The 21665-nt window shown below is 37.0% G+C and overlaps 1 protein-coding gene across 6 annotated transcripts in view; it reads left to right on the forward strand.

Annotated features, from left to right (window-relative positions):
• The first annotated feature begins 3311 nt into the window (after window positions 1-3311).
• fgf13a (fibroblast growth factor 13a) overlaps window positions 3312-21665 on the forward strand; it is a 114320-nt gene continuing 95966 nt past the window's right edge. For 2 of the 6 annotated variants that reach the window (XM_083560521.1, XM_083560520.1), the window contains exons 1-2: window positions 4138-4419; window positions 4704-4883. In XM_083560521.1, the coding sequence (XP_083416647.1) occupies window positions 4835-4883 (49 nt within the window). In that variant the 5' untranslated portion in view covers window positions 4138-4419; window positions 4704-4834. Of the gene's footprint in view, window positions 3519-4083; window positions 4420-4703; window positions 4884-21665 lie in introns of those variants that run through there. The other 4 variants (XM_083560518.1, XM_083560523.1, XM_083560517.1 and 1 more) reach the window with 4 other exon arrangements.

Genomic DNA, 21665 nt, shown 5'->3' on the forward strand with positions numbered 1-21665 from the left:
ACTCCTGCCTTTTTGCTTTTATAACAGTGTGCACTCGAGTTCAGAAAATCTCCATGATGATCCTTGTTAGACTGAATCCAATAAACCTGAGAAAAAAGATAAAGTTCCCCTCAGTCAAAAAGCAAAGTATCTGGCATCTGGTAATTTAAGGCAGATAAAATCACACAGACTATAGTCAAGTAGAGTGCAAGCAGCCAGCTTTACGTTATGACTGCCATCTGCAGTCACCTCCAGCAACTCTGAAAGATCAGTGGAACATCACGCTTTCTCTGAAAAGTTGGAAATCAAGGGAGATCACACAGATAGACTTGGAAATGCACTGGACTGGAACCATGTTCTCAGCAACATCAAATACCTTAGTCTTAATTACAATAGTACATTTCCACAGAATTACTTTTGAGTCATTTAATTCAGACTGGCAACAACTTGAGAAGGGCACAATTACAGCCCATAACCATCTCTGTTACCTTTTTTTTTTTACCCTTCCCATAAATATGGTGGTCAGGTTAACTAAAGAAAAGTGCAGGGCCCACATTCTGATGTGTAAAAATGTCTAATAGAAGGTACCTTTTTGGTTGACTTAATCATCAGGACACATCATTACATTCATAAATTGTACCAGATGGATTCTCCAAGGTCTAGAAAACCTCATCTAATGGATAAGGATGAGCTTTTTATGAGTTCAGTCATTGGCAAATGTAGAATGTATTCTGTACTTTGTCATCTAATTGTGTCTAGTCGTGTTATGTGTTATCGCGGCTGGATTTGATTTTGTCTTGAAATATAATTTCCATGTGCAATGTTCTTCTTTATCCAACCTGACAATCACTGCAATATTATGTCACATTCTGTCTCAGGCCAATGTGTACTGTATTCTATGATTGTTAATTTAGTTGTGTTACTTGTAGTCATGTTGTATTAATCTATGTCTTGCTTCTCTTTTAATCTGGAAACAAATCCCTTTTCGCTCAGGCATTTTTTAAATTGTGAATCAAAAAAGTCCTTGGGGGTGAAAAAGACAGCTACAGGCCTGACTGGCTAGACTATTTCCCCAGGATTCAAAAGCGAAAAGGTTATAGACACTCTGAAGAGCTGAGTGGCACAAACAGTGGGCAAATGAGAGAGCCTTTATTTTATGCCCTTTAGATGCTGTGGGAAAATTAGGTCCCCTGGTGGTCTAGTGGTTAGGATGCGGCGCGCTCACCGCTGCGGCCCGGGTTCGATCCCCGGTCAGGGAACCAACCCCAGCCACTCTTAGTGCCGGTCCCAAGCCTGGATAAATGGGGGGTTAGGAAGGGCATCCAGTTTAAAAACATGTGCCAAATCAAACATGTGGATGATGCACTGTGGCGACTCCTAATGGGAGAAGCCTAATGGGAGAAGCCGAAAGAAAGATGCTGTATGTAAATTGGTGGGCCTTAGATAGCAGGGAGCATGCATGAGGTGGGAATCTGCAGTATAGTGCCTAGTTACCTGGGCTAATCTAGCAGGCAGATTAGTACAGTGTCTGGTTTCAAATACAGTTTGCATATGATGTCTTATTATTTAATCCCAGCACCAGCAAGCTACCACTGCTTGGTCCTTAAGCAAGTCCCTTAACCCTCAACGGCTCAGTTTCTCTGAATATGGGCAGCTGTCAAATGCTAACAATATAAATGGTGGTATGGCCGGGTGCTTAAAGTAGTCACTGAGAAAGTAGTTCCAACCATGAGACGTTGCTTTTGTTGAAGCTGGAGAAAAGCCTTCCTAAATGTCATGACCAACAGCATGTATTTTTTTTGCAATTGGCACCTGCAAGTAAATCTGGGTAAGCATCTGAAGTGTAAAGACCATTTAATCTTTATAACAACATCAATAATATGGTCACCTTTTTAGAAACCAATAGACATGTGATCTTGGTACTTGGAACTTGCTGTGTCCTGCGAAGAGCCCATTGTGTCATAGTGCTAGAAGGTGCAGGATGTACCCAGTTTTGGTGGAGCAGTGCAAGAACCGCTGTAACATTCACTGTGAGCTAATAGGGGGTTTATGTGCACAGACCTTTCTGGGAATAACTGGTTGAAGAAAGAGAGCCCATAAAAAAGTAATACAGCTGCAAAGAAAGCCATAGTTGGCTCTGGATTACAGTGGCAATTCCTAGCCTATTGCTGGGATACAGCCCTGGGACTGAGCTCCCTCAGCCATGTCACCTGGCAAACCAAGGCATTTACATTTTCAGCATTTGGCAGCCACCTTTATCCAGAGCGAGTTAAATTTATCTTATTCATACAACTGGGCAGCTATGGGGTTAAGGGCCTTGCTCAGGGGCACAGGCGAGGCAGCTTGGTATGGCTGGGATTTGAACTCATGACCTTCAGAGCCAAAGTCAAATGCCTTAGCCACTAAGCTACCTCCTCCTAAAACACCAGCAGAAACGCATATATAAATTTAAGAAGAAACATTTGTGAAATTCATGACTGATCCATTGATTGTGTCACTTTTGCTACTGTAAGCCGTTTCTCATTGTCATTTGATATATTGGATCGTTGTACTCATGTTCTTTTAAGTTGTTTCTTTATTTGATGTTCGTTAAGGCTTCATTTTAATAGATTTTTTTTTTAATTAGTATAAATTGTGAAATTAAATGATCAATTGAATAAACTTTCATTTAATTTCATTTCATGTAATTTCTTACTCTTTGAGATTTTGAAATTGAAATGTATAAATGTATATTAAAATGTTATATCATGCCTACAAATTTGTGCTTTCTACACTGTATGGATGTCTTGTCCTGTAAAAATAGTCTTGTCATGTGTATAAAAATACAGTACAATTCACCACTGCAGCAAAAAAACATTAGAGTATTAATCGTTCTATTTGAAATTGCAGGATTGTAACCTGCAACTTTTCCAACATGACACAATATGTGTACATTTTAAAGAATTTTGAGCATGTACAAAAATGTATATAGAACTTATACAGTACAGCTTCTTGGAATACACAATAAATAATGTAAATATCAAGCATCCTTTTCCCCCCTTTTTTTTTTTTTATAGAAAACTACAGTATAAAACCTCCATACAAAACAATCCTTTTGTTTGTTTATTGGTCCAGGTCAAAGCCCTTGTCGTTTGGCTTCATGTTTCAGATATCATCTGGAAATGAGTTTATGGACTAATGTTGCCAGTTTAAATTCTAAATCCGCCTTGGGGAAAAGACTTCAGGAGGCGTCTTGTTACTCCTAAAAATAGCAGCATGCGGATCCTGCACCTTTTCCTCACACCCGGAGGAGGACCGAAAAAAAAAACCACCAACCCGGTCAGGTGATGAAAGCAGAGTAGTTCTCACCCGGATTTCATCAACCCATTACATTGTAGTTGTCAAATGCTGACAGAGTAGAAAGCTGATGAGCAGCCGTTAGCAGTTTGGGAAGAAGAAGAAAAAAAAAACGAGGAAAGAAGAAGGAACATCTGTATGTCTTTTTCTGTGCAGAAACAGACCATCTAAAGAACTGAGCCGTTTCCTCACTGAGTCAGAAGGTAAGGAGAAAAAAAAGCCTGTAGTTCCGAAGAATGCTTTACTCTGATGGTTCTCTAGTGCGCATGGGTGCTGACTGTATATTTGGCCAATCTTTATGCACTGCATGCAGGATTTAAGGTGCAAAGTCTAAGGCTATGTGTAGGTCTTTGGATATGTGTAATAACTTCTTCAAGGTCTGGAAATTGTCTAATATAAGACTGGTCAGTGATGTCTAATTTCTACTTTTTCGTGTGCACTATGCTGATCATAAGATCGTTTTATCATCCACGTGTTATTTACTCGTTAGGTGTTTGGGTGGCTGCGCTTTTTGGTTCTGCGGTGTAGCGCAATTGGAAAAGACACGTGTTGCGCATTGGTTTCTCTCGACCCCTATGTTCAGTGCATCTTACAGATGACAATGTATTATAATATTAATTTTCGCATTGATACAGCACTTCTGTTTTGGAATGTTCGCTTTTGATTCAAAGCCCACTGCAGACCCCCATCCTCAAATCCCAACCCGTAGCTCATCAAAAATTTCACTAAGGACCTTATATTTCGCCTATCTTCTTCAATCAGTCTCTGTTTTTTGCCCTCATGTACCCGACGCAGACATGATCGTGATTAGGATGTAGTAATACCCTGTTGCATTGTCTGGAATGTAAACGCTATGAGATAATCCCTTGTGGAAAATACAGACGGTGGTTCCTCGGTTTTTTTGGTTCGTGTGTCACAGCTTACGTCGGCTGACACTCGGTGGAACCCCCCTCTTTCTTCCTCTCCTCGCTTTTTTGTTCGCTTGCTTTAGCTACGGCGGAGAGGGTGGTCGCACTTTCAGATGGAATAGAGCGACTTGCGCGGCGGTTGCCTCTTTTTCACGTGAATGTGCATTGATGTAGGAGGCAATGTGGACCGGATAAGGTAAGATCATTGTTGTTACTGAAAAAGACAAAAATGGTTGGGTTGCTATTCATGTGAGAGGTTTATTGGTGACTTGGGAGCAAGGCGCGCTTTTTTAGATTTGTGCACGCAAAAGCTCTTTTCCCGCAGATTCCTGTGTGCTGAAAGAGATGATCGGATACACTACTGATTCCACATGTTAATAAATGAATGACTTGTGTCATCTCTGTGTGTGTGTGTGTGTGTGTGTGTGTGTGTGTGTGTGTGTGTGTGTGTGTGTGTGTGTGTTTTTGTTGTTGTTGCAGAGCCTTTATCGCATTACCTGGTACCTTTGTTTTGGATTTGGCAAGGATCTAATTGAAGAAAAAGAGCTCACACAACGGGGGGATTGCGATTCCAATTCAAATCGGGGAATTACGCGTCCAAACTGGGATCTATGAGCGCAAAAGTGGCGAAACCTAAAGAAGAAAAGGATGCTTCCAAGGGTAAGAGGCGAGGCTTGCGATGCTCGAGCGCTGCCTCTACATCCTTCGGTTTTAAGCGACCGTGGTTTATTACCCTCCTCCCCTACCCCAACTTCATTGCATTGTCCTTCCAGGCTTCTGAACACACACACACACACACACACACACACACACACACACACACACACACACACACACACACACACACACACAGACGCGCGCGCACGCAAACACAAAATCAATAGAGCCTTTTGTGATCGATGCTCTTTGTACTCAGCGATAATTTATTTTTAAGTTGCAAAAGATTCATAATTGAATATCTGTTCAAATACACACGTACACACACACACACATAATAAAAATACTCCTTCAATCTGTAGTAGGCAGGAAAGATGATCGCATCCTTGTGATGTCGATTGAATCGAACGGCTGTAATGTCACAGGTAGGCGACCCTGTGGAATTCCTCCAGCCAGCAAATCTTTTCAGGTGTTTTTGTTTTTATTTATTATTATTATTACTATTTTTTTTTTTTTTTTTGCGGGGCTGATGAATCAGAAATGCCGATCACACTCGCGCCGAGGTGCGATGACGCTGTGTTTTACTGCGCAACGAGCCATTGCGTAAAAGCGATGTGCGGCGTCGCACCGTAAAGTGGTCCGCCATTGCCATGGCGACGGGGTGGCAGCGGGGTTGCCAGAGAAACCGAGGCTCTTTTTCGACCTCACGCGTTCCTCACCCATTTTTTTTTTGGTTCGTTCTAAATGAAAGGACACCACTAGCCAACAGTTGGCTTGAAAACAATGAACAGAAAAATTATGGTCACTTTAATATTTTTTTTATTTGACTTAAATGTGCAACAAGCACAAACAATCACTGCTTACAGAACAACTCACATTATCTACTCAAGACCATAGATCATAGTTTAAAATAGTGGGATTTTTGTGGCTCTAGAAAAACACACCCACCAGTGTAATCTCCCACACCATTGTGGCATTTTCTTATCCATATATTTGCTGGCACATTTAAATGCATCCCCAGGGAAAAGACTGTTTATTGGAAGCCACTGGAATAGTCAATATCTCTATTCCTTCAAACAAAAACTGTGGCCTTTTGAGATAGATTATTTTGCATGCTATTTCTTTAGCAAAGCTCTTTATCCTCAAATTTCTGCTCACTGTTACTCCCAAACACACAGTTATAGAACATACTGCATTACCAAATTTCGGTTTAGAGCACAGAACAGGATAAAAGTCTGCTATCATAGTGAGAATCTTGCATGAGTGGATGGTTAAGAAATCAGGTAGTGGATGTGTCATTATCTGGGCTGATGGAACATTTAAGTGTCACATTTTCTGGTTGATGAATTGATCCAGACAAAAAGAAATAGATATTCCTAGAACAGTTTTGAGAAGCTTTATTAATCATTAACCAGCAGAAAGACATTATACATTCTGCTCTGACACCTTCTCTAATCTACCATGCTGACTGGCTGTTACAGTGGAATTTAATTCCTGCAGTGGGTATGTAAGAAACACCTGAGATTAAATGTTGGACCTAATGTCTATATTACTGCAATGAAAAGCACTAAAGAGTACGTGTCCTTTAATAGTTCCTTTATGCCATTTCTATTTACAATAAAAACATGTAAAAAGAAAAAGAAAATACCATAATTGCAACTGGCTGCAAATATCAATCAATATGAAAACATGATAAACTCTTAAACTGTAAAACCTCATCAGGACTGATGTAAATCTGACAGTGTAGCCCTTAAGGAGGACTCCATTTGCTTCAGAGAGCTGCCACCATGCTTGCTGAAATGTTTCGGGACATTTTCTTGACCTGTCACTTTTGCACATCACTAAGCCCTGTCAGTGGAGGTGAGATTGTATTCCATGCTCACTTCTGTCTGTCGCCCATGTCCTTAACCTTCCTGTTCGCAATCTGCTCTACATTTTCAGAAATGACACGCCTTCATTTGTGACACAGCGAATTTTCCCCCATGCTTTTTCCAAATGCTACTGCTGTGCTTGTTATTCATTTTTATACGAGTTGCTTACAGCCAGTCAACAAGGACACTTTAGCCTGCATGAAAAAGCTGGATATTTAAAGCTGCCTCATAATATGTCACAATATCACCAATGTCAACCACAAGTTGCGTCCTATGTTTTATTATTTTCGATTTAGCACAAAGTAGCAATACATTTTCTTTTCACTTCACTTGAAGAGGTGCAAACCTGTTCTAGTATGACAATGGCACTGTGCACAAAGTGAATTAAAGTTGCATTGGTTGAAGTGGAACTCCAGAATGGCCTATTATAGAGTTCTGATCTCAAACTAATTGAACACCTTTGGGATAATTTGGAACGCTGACTGCACCCCAGACCTCTTCATTTTACATCAGTACCTGACTTTACGAACACCCTTGTGTCTGAATGAGCACAAATCTCCACAAACATTCCACAATCTAGTGGAACATCTGTCCAAGAAGAGTGAAGGTTATTATAACAACAAATGGGGAATAAATGTAAAATGAGATGTTCAAAAATTGATTTATGATCAAACTCTTGATGTCACCCAAATGAGGATGGGTTCCCCTTTTGAGTCCGGTTCCTCTCAAGGTTTCTTTCTCATAACATCTAAGGGAGTTTTTCCTTGCCACAGTCGCCAGCGGCTTGCTCATCAGGGACAAATTCACACCATTCACCTTAACTGTTGATTTGTGTAAAGCTGCTTTGAGACAATGTCTGTTGTGAAAAGCGCTATACAAATAAACTTGACTTGACTTGACTTGACTCAAAAAGCACATATAAATCTTATGTGCCTACAAACCTTTGTCCATATACTGTAAATTGTATTAAAAACCCACAATATAGCAATTTAAGTTAAGTGATTTTTTAATCGAACTCTTCTCATTATAATACTTAAATACATATAATACTTATTATTACTATATTGTAATTTGTTGGATAGCCACTATGGCTAGCAAACTGAAAGATTAACACAATGTAGAAATGGGGAATCAGTACCAAATTATAAATGAATCCCCTGCTGGTTCTCTGGTATTTTTTGAGAAATTAAAACACCTACAGTGCTGTGCAAATAGCTTTTTTGCAGCCTACAGTTTTTGTAATATAAATTTAGTTTTACAAGTCTATTTTTAGTTTTAAGATGATTAATTTTAAACATTATGAAGTTTGTTAAGTCATGGTGCATTTTAACATGAGCAGCTCTTAAAGGTCCTACAATTTCTTGTTGGTTTGTGGTTACAGTTTTATTTATGATATAACTTTCTTTCGGCTTCTCCCGTTAGGGGTCGCCACAGCGGTTTTACGCTGGATGCCCTTCCTAACGCAACCCTCCCCAATTTATCCGGGCTTGAGACTGAGAGTGGCTGGGGATGGTTTCCTGACCGGGGATCGAACCCGGGTCGCTACAGTGAGAGCGCTGCATCTTAACCACTAGACCACCAGGGGACCTAGTTTTATTTATGATATGATAGATTAATTTAGCTTGGTATTGCCTTAATATTGTTTTGCACATCTCCCTGGTTTTAATGTTATTGTGGAAGCTGTCTTGGATTTTGTTTACAAAAATGGAAAAATTTTAGAAAGTTCTTAAAGAAGCCCGAATCAACGTATTTGCCAGTTTCCTTTAAATTTACATTAGAATATTATGATTGCAAGGCAAATTATGTTTTTTTAATTCATTTTCATTTTCATTCTGTTTTTAGTAATATTTATCCATTGGTTCTATTACTGTTAAATGTTAAATACAGTATTAATTAAATAAATAAAACAATTATTTTAATACATCAATACACCAATATGTATACATTGTATATCATTATATATATATATATATATATATATATATATATATATATATATATATATATATATATATATATATATATATATATATATATATATATATATATAAAGTAAATGGACGCCTAATCATAACACCATGTATAAGTCTGCTACAAACCATTGCCACAAAGCATACAATTGCCGAGATTGTATTTATATTTGGTTCCATTTATACTTGTTTTCACTGATACATACCTGCATCCAGCATGACAATATCCCTGTGTGCAAAATGTGCTCCATGAAGATTGGTGTGGAATAACTTGAGTGAACTGCAGTGACCCTTAACCTCTACATGATCTCGCTGAACATCTTTACAAAGAATTGGAATGGTGGCTGACTGATGTATTTTTTGCACTCTTGAGTCTGACTGGGCAATTCTCCATAGCCATATTTCGAAATCTAGTGGAAAGCATTTCTAGAAGAATGAAGGCTGTTTGGGAGCAACTCAAAAATTAACTCCCAAGCTTGTGAAATGGTCAATACTCATACATCCATACATAATTTTGACCACATTGTGTATGTATATGCAGTGCCTTGCGAAAGTATTTTGCCCCCTTGAACTTTGCGACCTTTTACCACATTTCAGGCTTCAAACATAAAGATATAAAACTGTAATTTTTTTGTGAAGAATCAACAACAAGTGGGACACAATCATGAAGTGGAACGAAATTTATTGGATATTTCAAACTTTTTTAACTTTTTATGAATATGAGCCAGGACTGATTAGCTGACCAGGAAGCAGTGAGAGTGGCTTCTTTGTAATCTATTTCTGCTCATGGTGGAACAAGAAACAACTAATTTAGCCTTATTGTGCCCAAAATGTCCACATAATTGTAATTTTTAATTTATAAAACTGCTCTATAAAAGTATTATCACACTTGCCATCAGCCTGTCATAATGCATATTTGCATGACTGGAACTACCAGCGTCCTTGTGCCTACAGCCGAGTCACAGCTGTGTTAACACCCAGTATAACCGTACTGTTGCTTGTGCAATAATGCTTAAATAATTTGTAGTTATTTGCATTATTTATGGTGGGCTACAGCCATAGATGTTAATGTGGTGCTCATAAATCCTGTCTCTGGGCTCAGTGAAAAAAAACATTAAAAGTATGTAGAATCAGTGCCAGGTGTTTTATGGGAACATTTAATTGTTTTTGTCATCTGTCAGAACAGCCAGTGGCTTATTCATAAACTCTGCACATACCTGCCTGGTGATGTGGGGGTAGTAATCTGAACAGCTCTCTTTGTCTTCTGCTGGGAACAGTGATGCAACTGACCCTGAGCTCAGTCCCTGCTCTCAGTATCAGTGCAGCTTGATGAGGCACAATTTCCTAGGCCATATTGGCCATCTTAAAAAGATCACTACCTAATATTCTCTATTTCTGTCCCGTTTAGCTACATGTTTTCCTTCAAGATTTGTACTACATTTGACTTAATTTAATATATAATGTTTTAGAAAACAGCATAACTTAAGTTGTCCTCAGGCAACTCTACAAAAGGAACCAAAAATTTCTTATGCAACTTACACATGACTAGAAGTACCGTGGTTCTGTGCAGTGCTTCTGCAATGTTGACAACCCAAAATTTTTTTGGGATTAAAATATAAAACCACATTACAATTTAGGCCATTAGCCTAAATTATACGAACATCATGAAATTTATCATGAGGTACAGTGCACAACCATGTCTTCTATGTTAGTGGATCAAGAGGAAAAAGGAAATTGTACTTTTCCAAACCTTCATTTATAAAAAGTCGGAAAATAAACCTTAACATTATATGTAGCTAAAATTAAATACAGTAATTTCATTATTCACACAGAATCAAAATATGCTAATGCTTCCTAATGAATTTATTTTATTTGAATTATTTTTTTTTTACAGATTTGTACAATGTTTTTCCACTGTACAGTTTATTTTTATTTTTTTTGTATAAACCATTAGTCTGAGAGGATTACAGGATATTCAAATAATCACAACAATGGGTTTTACACAATATGCATTTATGTACTTTTTAACACACACCAAATAGTAGTAGTGTATATCAGTTTATTAGTGATTGCTAAACTGACTGTTTACATTTTAGAAACCTTTCCCATGCCATTTGTTCATGTAGTGATAAGCCATAACGGTTACTGTGATATTTAGTGAACTGTTTATATTGCCCAGTGGAAATTATATTACAAGATAGAATTTCAGCGAACACTAGCACGGGTAATGAGGTATCGTGGATGTGTAATATCTCATGTCAAATGCAATCAGGGCATTCATGCATAGTGCTACCTACTTGGCCTTTTCTTTTGCTGTATAGTAATATAAGGCATTCGAATCTTGTAGGCGTTTTGGATACATAATGTTGCAACCATAAGCAACTATAAAAAAAAAGGTGGACAGTATCAGATAGAGTTAGACCTATACCCCTTGCCAAATCAAGAAACATCCTTTGTGCTAAAGAAACAGTTGCCTTGTGCTTTAATGTAAGCCATAGTGACTTGCAGCACATAAGTTTAATTAGGAGGTCTTCATAAAAATACATTGTTTTATTCCAGTAAAGCATAGAATCATCAGGAGGGACAAGTACAGTGGATGTAAATACCGATAATAAATAAAATTCATGCAAGTCAAAGAGTGGAGAGTTCATACAGATATAGCCATATACACATAAAGCCATAGAGCTTAAATTCTGCAGTGCCTTAAGTCAGTTTAACACTAAATGACATTCTTTATTTTCTTTACCAGTCCTATATTACGTATGGCATCAGTCTTGAGATAGCAGGCTTGTTGCTTGTCATCTTTCCAGCAGTGATGATGCAGTGCCCATTGATCCCTCTTGGGGAATAATGTCTAGATTGTATTTATATAATTGCAGTGCTCACAGGGATTAGTATTACATGGCATAACTGGATTATAGTCTGTACAGCAGAAGTATAATGACGCAAACTGTTTACGAAGCTGGTAAAGAGGATGATTGAGTGCCAAATAAGCAAGAGGTTTGTACTCATGACTTTGCTCATTGCGGTTGTTTCCAGCAGATGTTTGCCAAAATTTTCATTTTGACAAAGTTTTATTTGCTCCCTACATTTTGTACATACTAGCAGTTGATATGAAAAACTATGGAAATTAATAGATGGCTTGAAATTGAAATACTTCTCACTGTTCACTGCATTGGAAAATTAGGAGCGCAGTTTTTTTAAGTAATGGGAAACAAATTTCCTGATTGAAGTAAATGATTTTGCTATTTAAAATTGTTTGGCTTGTTACAACAGTCACATTCTGCTGCATAAACATGAGCACCTCGTTGTCCGTACAAACCGAGGGGCATTAACGTAACCAAGTTAAATAAAAGTGAGACAAACTGGATGTGACTAGAAATGGTAGAAATCTGAATGGATGATTTCACTGTCTTCCTCAGTAAAGGTGCACATGAATCAAACCAAACACTGCAGTGCATTATGGGTATGCAGCGGCCACTAGGGAGAATAATTTGTGCACTAACACCCGTGGTGTGTTCTAAGAATGAAAGAAGGCATGGATATTCTCAATTTTAATTTAGAGATATAGTGAAATATGTAGAGAAAAGGGCATATAATCTATCCCAAAATGTAAAACAGTTGTCATATGGTATATTAAAAGAATATGGCATGGTCCTGCAGTGGGTAGTACCGCCTATTTAACCTCACAGTTCCAGGGTAAATGGTTTAAACCTAAGATTGGCTTAGTCTTAGTGGCGTTTCACATTTTCTTCTAGTGTCCACATGGAGTTCCTCGAAGTTCTCCAGTTTCTTCTTCCATCTCCCAAAAGCATGTAGATAGGTTGAATGTGGTTCTAAATTGGCCCTAGGTAGGCTGGCCATATTGTTATGTGCATGGTACCCTGCAATGCACTGGCATCAGAACTAGGGTGTTTTCTCACCTCGAGCTAAGTGTTGCTGGACTTGTATGCCCCAGATTCACTGTAACCCTGATCAGATTGAAGGGGGTACTGAAAATAATATAAATGACTGAGTACATTTTGAGGTTAAAAGGTTCCTTCAGCATTGCTGAACCATCTCCAGCCAGTTTACTGTATGGCAAGGTTTAAGATTTTAAGACTTTATTTTTAAAAATAATCGTATTTATTAAAATTCACAAAATACATCGAGAGCTTCTGTTTCACAGGACAACAAATGACTCTTTCCTTTAAACAAAGCTTTCTTATTTCATGCTGCCTGCTGCATAGATCTCTTTCAATCCTGTGTACTATAGTTCAATAGAATGATAAATCAATAAAATCACCCCTGTGTCTTAAAAACCACTTCAGTTGCTGCAGGGAATGCACATTCACTTGAAGTGTTCTTCCACCTGCAAAAGGACAAGCTGAGGTCATGCAAATGATTATGAGAAACCTGTACATTTCTCTACTTTAATATTGAAGCAGTATCTTCAGGCCAATAGCTGCTGCTGTAGCAGCCACAGAAAGGAACCAAAGTCAGTGTAAAGCTTAAGGGATGGAATATTATGATGACAAACAGGTGTTAATATACAGTTGAACTGTACACATGTAATATAGCTGTATGTGTGTGAGAGAGAAAGAGAGAGAGGAAAGCCATTTTCTTGGATCCACAGAGCACTGTGTTGCTATGCATGTATTAATGCCTGAAATTCAGAAAATAAGGCCTGGCCGGCATTCATAAACAAGCAGCTGGGAAAGCAAAAAACATTTTGTACCAGCATTTATTGGTCAAGGTGAAAATTGTATGAAAGGATTTTCAGAGGAGAATTGAACCTTGTATATTGCCTCTGTTTGTCTTTGTAGCCTGATGAGCAGTAGTCATTTTCACCCATACGAAGCACACTAACAGTTAAATTACACGTCTTACAGCTTCTTTGTTGAAGCAAAGCATGTTTAACCCTTATATTGTGTTAAGGTTTAATTTGACCTGTTTTCAATATATATTTCAATATATATTTCAATATATATATATATATATATATATATATATATATATATATATATATATATATATACAGTGAGGAAAATAAGTATTTCAACACCCTGCTATTTTGCAAGTTCTCCCACTTAGAAATCATGGAGGGGTCTGAAATTGTCATCGTAGGTGCATGTCCACTGTGAGAGACATAATCTAAAAAAAAAATCCAGAAATCACAATATATGAATTTTAAACAATTTATTTGTATGATACAGCTGCAAATAAGTATTTGAACACCTGAGAAAGTCAATGTTAATATTTGGTACAGTAGCCTTTGTTTGCAATTACAGAGGTCAAACGTTTCCTGTAGTTTTTCACCAGGTTTGCACACACTGCAGGAGGGATTTTGGCCCACTCCTCCACACAGATCTTCTCTAGATCAGTCAGGTTTCTGGCCTGTCGCTGAGAAACACGGAGTTTGAGCTCCCTCCAAAGATTCTCTATTGGGTTTAGGTCTGGAGACTGGCTAGGCCACGCCAGAACCTTGATATGCTTCTTACAGAGCCACTCCTTGGTTATCCTGGCTGTGTGCTTTGGGTCATTGTCATGTTGGAAGACCCAGCCTCAACCCATCTTCAATGCTCTAACTGAGGGAAGGAGGTTGTTCCCCAAAATCTCGCAATACATGGCCCCGGTCATCCTCTCCTTAATACAATGCAGTCGCCCTGTCCCATGTGCAGAAAAACACCCCCAAAGCATGATGCTACCATCCCATGCTTCACAGTAGGGATGGTGTTCTTGGGATGGTACTCATCATTCTTCTTCCTCCAAACACATTTAGTGGAATTATGACCCAAAAGTTCTATTTTGGTCTCATCTGACCACATGACTTTCTCCCATGACTCCTCTGGATCATTGGCAAACTTAAGACATGCCTGGACATGTGCTGGTTTAAGCAGGGGAACCTTCCGTGCCATGCATGATTTCAAACCATGATGTCTTAGTGTATTACCAACAGTAACCTTGGAAACGGTGGTCCCAGCTCTTTTTAGGTCATTGACCAGCTCCTCCCGTGTAGTTCTGGGGTGATTTCTCACCTTCCTTAGGATCATTGAGACCCCACGAGGTGAGATCTTGCATGGAGCCCCAGTCCGAGGAAGATTGACAGTCATGTTTAGCTTCTTCCATTTTCTAATGATTGCTCCAACAGTGGACCTTTTTTCACCAAGCTGCTTGGCAATTTCCCCGTAGCCCTTTCCAGCCTTGTGGAGGTGTACAATTTTGTCTCTAGTGTCTTTGGACAGCTCTTTGGTCTTGGTCATGTTAGTAGTTGGATTCTTACTGATTGTATGGGGTGGACAGGTGTCTTTATGCAGCTAACGACCTCAAACAGGTGCATCTAATTTAGGATAATAAATGTAGTGGAGGTGGACATTTTAAAGGCAACTGACTAACAGGTCTTTGAGGGTCAGAATTCTAGCTGATAGACAGGTGTTCAAATACTTATTTGCAGCTGTATCATACAAATAAATCATATATTGTGATTTCTGGATTTTTTTTTTTAGATTATGTCTCCCACAGTGGACATGCACCTACGATGACAATTTCAGACCCCTCCATGATTTCTAAGTGGGAGAACTTGCAAAATAGCAGGGTGTTGAAATACTTATTTTCCTCACCGTATGTATATATATATATATATATATATATATATATATATATATATATATATATATATATATATATATATATATATATATATGTAAAATTTATTTACTTTTTTACAGGCTTTATGAGATCCTCAAACACATATTTTCACACAACAAAAGAAACTGACACCATTTTAGTAAATTCTGAAGGTCTTAAAAAATTAAAGTGACATCTGTGGTGCTATGTGTCAAATTTGTCCTGCCAAAAATATTGACTGTTATATGCATCCATGGATCATATAAACGTTATGGGTTGCTTTGTAAATCAAATTTGGCTCAACTACCCACATCACAGACACTTACGGGCTCCCACCCACTTCTTCTATGGGGACACGTAACTCCATGGGAGCACAACTTTCATTGTGGAAAATTGATACTCATCATTTTTGGGGGTGTGGTGTGAACAATATGAACAGAATTGTCTGAACATTGTTATCTATAAATAAGACTCATGTGTGTTATTAGTTTTATGCTGCATCATCAGTCTATTTCAACATGAGCAAAAGATTCAGTATCTTTGGGCTGTGCTCATAGTAAGAACAGGAACTCTGAGGATTTGGATTTGGACTTTAGTTAATGTCGACAGCCTGCTACACTGACTCAGGACTACAGTTTGCATCTGATCACCATCACTGCACACCTCAATATCGTTTATCTGTAATAAATGGACATTCAGTACCACCCAGAGGAGGGTTGATTCCCTTTTGAGTCTGATTCCTCTCAAAGTTTCTTCCTCATGCCATCTTGGGGAGTTTTTCCTTGCCACACACTGGCTTGTTTATCAGGGACAAACTTACACTTATAAAGAACCTCTTATTCCCTCTTATTCACTGAATAATTTGTGTAAAGCTGCTTTAAGACAATGTTCATTATTTAATGTGCTATAAAAGTAAAAATTAATTGAATTGAATTGCTCTTCATCAGATGTCTTTTCTTGTTTCTTGTTCAATGTTTAATTTGAGAGTGAGAAAAAGATGCTGTTGTTAGATGTTTATTTGAATTTGCAATTTTGAGCAAAATTAAGTTTAATTATGTCTGTTTTCTAACAGAAAACACAACAGATGTCATTATGGCTAATAATATTAAGTTAATTCTTTATTTTTATTTTGGAGGTATGTTCTAATATTAATCTGTTATAGTCAGATAACATAAACACCCATCAGCTTCACTATAACAAATATAATAATAAACAAATAATAATAATAAGTCAATTACATTTAAAAAAAATTAAAACGAGTGGTATATTTGTGTATAAATAGATCATGTGGCTGAATATAATTAAATTTAAAAGAGTCATTACATGATTATCAATGCATAACCAGTTAACTATGAGGTAAAAAAAAATTGTGGATATAGTGATCACCATAGTGCTTTAAGTGTTTTGGTCTGAGTTAAGTCAGGGGTCAAATTTGACACTCCAACACAAAATATGTTGGCAGCTTTCTGACAAGGGTTAAATGTATATTATTAATTCATGGAACAGCTTAAAACAAGCATCAGAGATGAACTTAATTAAGCACTGCCAAGCAGCTCAATATTTACCCTCCACTGGAATCATTTCTCTTGTCAGTCAGTCAGTAAAAGCAGTAAATATTTACCAGTTATACCCATGTTTTTTGACCTCTGCTTTGGTCTCATCTTTTGCTTTTCTGAAAATTGTGAATTTTTTTGTTTACTTATAATTTAAGCTAGGACCCCAATTTGAAAGTAAATTGCTCATACTTACATTGATCTTATGGTTCACTCTCTTAAAATTATTGACACAGAAATTATTTTCATGTACTGAAAGTGGCATCTACAAATTACTCAAAAATAGTGAAGCTTGAAGTATTACATTTATTGAAGCAATCAAGTAATCTTTTTAAACCATATTTTTGTTGTAATTTTAGAACTTCAACAAAAACATGGTTTACCTTTAAGGTAAAATCAGCATTACCCAATTATTAAGTGTTTGTCATATTTTGTGGTGCACAGATTGTGTTGCATACAATCACAGTACAATCCTACACTGTAGTAATGCATTTAAATAATTCAAAAAGATGATTATAGTTCATAGTCTGAACCATTGCTAAATATTGTAATAATAACATCTAAGCTAACACAAACACTACTTGTCACTGGAGGTGTATAGATGTGCCTGTACATGTGTTTATATGTGTTTAAGTGCTATTTATGTGCGCATGTGCCTCTCCACTGGAGTGTTAACTGTGATGAGACTGTGTGTTTGTCAGAGGGGAATGAGGCATTGTGTGAGGGACAGTTGCTATAAATAGTGGTCCAGCATCCATTTCTTTAAAGCTGATTTTACATGGTCTAAAGTGAAACACATGACAGGTGCAGCAGTGTTCCAGTGTCTGTACAAGCATACTCCCGGGAGAGTAAATCATTTTCATAATGAGATGTAGCCAAGCAAGAATAAGCCGTATGTGATGAGTTACATGGCCCCTATGGAGTTAAATCAGGTTCACTAGAACCTGACCCTGAATACATGAGACATGAATAAAAAGACATTGATCTTAAATTTGATGTTCTCATACATTTGAAGGTATTTGAATGTATTAGATCAGAACCACAGTTATTTTTCTATAGGTCACTTTTGACTGGATAGATTTCTCAGCTGGACATTGCATGGAAGTATTGCATATACTGTGTGAGGGGGACATCAGGGCTCATAAATCTTTCAAACATATATCTTATATATGTATGAATGGAACTATTTGTAATAGTTTACATTTTAAGACCCAGATGTTTATTTTTAAAAAAGCATATTTTTTATAGTGCTTATAAAAAATGTGTTACGTTTCAAATATGACTTTTATACATTTGGCAGAGGTATTTATAATGTCAGTCTTTATTTTATAAATTGAAACTGGACTGGTTTTATTGACCAGGAAGCTAGTTTTGTGACACAAGACTTTAATGGAAATTTAAATGAAAATGTTTTTTACAAAATACCATCTGTAGCTACAGGGGTTCAACCTGAAAATTCCACTGGACTCTATTACCATTACCATTACAGAGTATGCATATCAAGTTGGGCTAATCATCTGAATACTTACGAACATTGTTCACATTAGAGTCATCTTTGATGATAATCAAGATTCTGAACTGTTTAAATTTAAACTTTAATTACAGTTGTTGTCTAACATAACAATTAATACATGCAATACACATGACACTGAGGGGAAAAAAAGCAGTTTATTCTATTCTATGATTCATTCTATTAAATGTTATTTAAGTAAGTTTTGCATTTTTTAATATATATATATTTTAAAAAGGCTCAAACATAAAAACAACACCGTAATAAGTTTGTCCATTTACAATTTGCTAAATAAGGTTTTTGTTTTTTTAAAGTAGATGATAAAGTGCTTTGCAGTGACAAATTGGTGGTGGTGGGAGGGGTTTGAACTTGTGACCTTTCAATCCAAAGGCTTATTCAATGCCGTAACCACTTCGCTACCAACTCCCTGGAAGCAAGTTCTTGTACAGCTGTAGCTGGCCCATGCAGAAGTGTTGAAGTTTGGGGATCTCTGTATCTGCTGTTCTCTGGTACATACTAACTTTTTTATTTTCTCTTTGCATTTCTTGTATTGTCTTGTGTATATTTGAACAAAATATATAGACTGTGGTTCTCTGCTGTCTTTTGTGGTTATAGAGGCAACAAGATCCTGCCACAAAGCTGTTTGCTAGCTTATTGGGTTTATAATTGAATATTTGCTCAGTGAAATCTCTATCTCTAGAATGGAAAAAATGCTTCCCATTGGCCAATCTGAGGAACCCAGCTAAAATTTTACTAATAAGCCTAAGTAAGGAGAATGTTCGAAATATTTACAGCATTGCAGCTAGCATGGGGTACACAAATAAGTACAATTGTGGGATCCATAAATGAAAGCTGTCTGTGTTCATTATTAGTTTATTAGATGATTGGAGACAAGGGGAATGAAAGTCAGTAGGAGTAAGACAGAGTACATGTGTGTAAATGAGAGGGAGGGCAGTGGAGTGGTGCGGTGCGGTGCGGTTGCTCGGAGAAGAGTTGGAGAAGGTGGATGAGTTTAAGTACCTGGGGTCAACAGTGCAAAGTAATAAAGAGTGTGTTAGAGACGTGAAGAAAAGGGTGCAGGCAGGGTGGAGTGGGTGGAGAAGAGTGATAGCAGGAATGATTTATGAAAGAAGAGTATCTGCAAAAGTGAAAGGCAAAGTTTATAGGGCTGTGGTGAGACCTGCGATGTTGTATGGTTTAGAGACAGTAGCATTGACTGAAAGGCAGGAGATGGAGCTGGAGGTAGCAGAGCTGAAGATGAGATTTTCATTGGGAGTGACGATGATGGACAGGATTAGAAATTAGTTTATTAGAGGGACAGTGCATGTAGGACGTTTTGGAGACAAGGTGAGGGAGGCGAGATTGAGATGGTTTGGACATGTGCACATGGGGTATATTGGTAGGAGAATGCTGAGGATGGAGCCGCCAGAAAGGAGGAAAAGAGGAAGACCAAGGAGGCGGTTTATGGATGTGGTGAGGAAAGACATGCAGGTAGTTGGTTTGAAAGAGTCAGATGTAGAGGACAGGGGTGTATGGAGATGAATGATCTGCTGTGGCAACCCCTGAAGGGAGAAACCAAAAGAAGAAAAAGAAGATAATTGATTGGTTGATTAATTGATTGATCGATTATTTGATTGATTTATTCATTCATTGAACCTATCAGGTGAAATTGAAAAAAACATCTGAATATCTTATTACTGGCTTCAGTTGTGCTGACACTATATATTCAACTCAAAATCTTTCTAATTAGTACTGTTATATGTTATTGACCTCAGCAAATAATAAAAACCTTTTGACTTCTTCAGAAATATAATCTAACAAATGTTTTGTCGTTCTTAGCAGAGGACCAGTACTTCCAGCACTTCCTATAGTTCACAAAGTAAATTCCTGTTATGAGTTACCATTTAGCAGCATTTCCTTGATAATATTGCCAGAAAAGTGCACAAAGTCTCCTAACCTGAAGCTTTTCCAAGATGTAAAATTAACCCAGACAAATTACCGACATTGACAGCTTCTGAAAAGCTAATAAAAACAATTTAAACTATCAAGAAAAATTTAAATAAGCATCAAATGTTACAAACTTTTATTACTTTTTGTGATCATTTATAAAATAAACAGTTAACCTGGTAGATAACACAGACTTTGAGATAATTCTGTTTTTTTTTTTTAACAAATCACATAGCCTGTAAAACTCCCTGTATTTAAAAAAAAATACTTCATATCTCATATTAATTTGCTTGGGTTAGGGTTCAATCATCTGTAATGATACTCAATATAATGAGCTTTAAAAAGCAATAAAACTAGACATGTTTCATAGATGGTTTTCAAAGAGCTTGTTCATTCTTCGTTCATTCATCACATTTAGACACACTATTAGACGGTTTTAATTGCTGGATGTGTGCATCATGGTGGATTTTTTGTACTTTATTTTAAGACTTGGCACATCAGTAAAATAAATATTTGATGATTCAAAAATTTTTTTTGGTGTTTTATATATATATATATATATATATATATATATATATATATATATATATATATATATATATATATATATTTATATATATAAATATTTATATATATATATATATATATATATATATATATATATATATATATATATATATATATATATATATATATATAAATGAATATATATATATATATATATATATATATATATATATATATATATATATATATATATATATATATATATAAATGAAAGGATTTTAAAATATAAAAATGTCAAGCAGAAATGTGTGATGCAATAATTACACATCAATTAAAATTTGTGCCATTAAAATTAATTACGGTAATAAACACGGTAATATATATATATATACACACACACACACATGCACACACACACACACACACACACACACACACACACACACACACACACACACACACACACACACACACACACACACACACACACAACTCTGTGCTGTCTGTGCACTGTACTCTGAGGACAGATGGCCCTGCTGCTTCCCTGCAGCTCTTTCTGCTTCTTGGCTTTGTGTTCTCATCCTGCCCTGGCACACAATAATTCAAGCTCTTCTCTCTTTTCTGGGCTTCCTAACTTCATACATACAGACACATGAACATTGCTCCAGATGGCGCGACCCACACTCACGGTATCCTGCCACTAAGGCAATCTAAAACATGAACTACATTGCTTTGTGTTTATTTATAAAGCTATTATTCATAATATAAATCTCTAATTTACATCGTAATTCCTCTGGCTACACAAATGATCAGTACATTTC

This window comes from Silurus aristotelis (genome assembly GCF_946808225.1).
Source record: "Silurus aristotelis genome assembly, chromosome: 14".
NCBI classification, from domain to species: Eukaryota; Metazoa; Chordata; class Actinopteri; order Siluriformes; family Siluridae; genus Silurus; species Silurus aristotelis.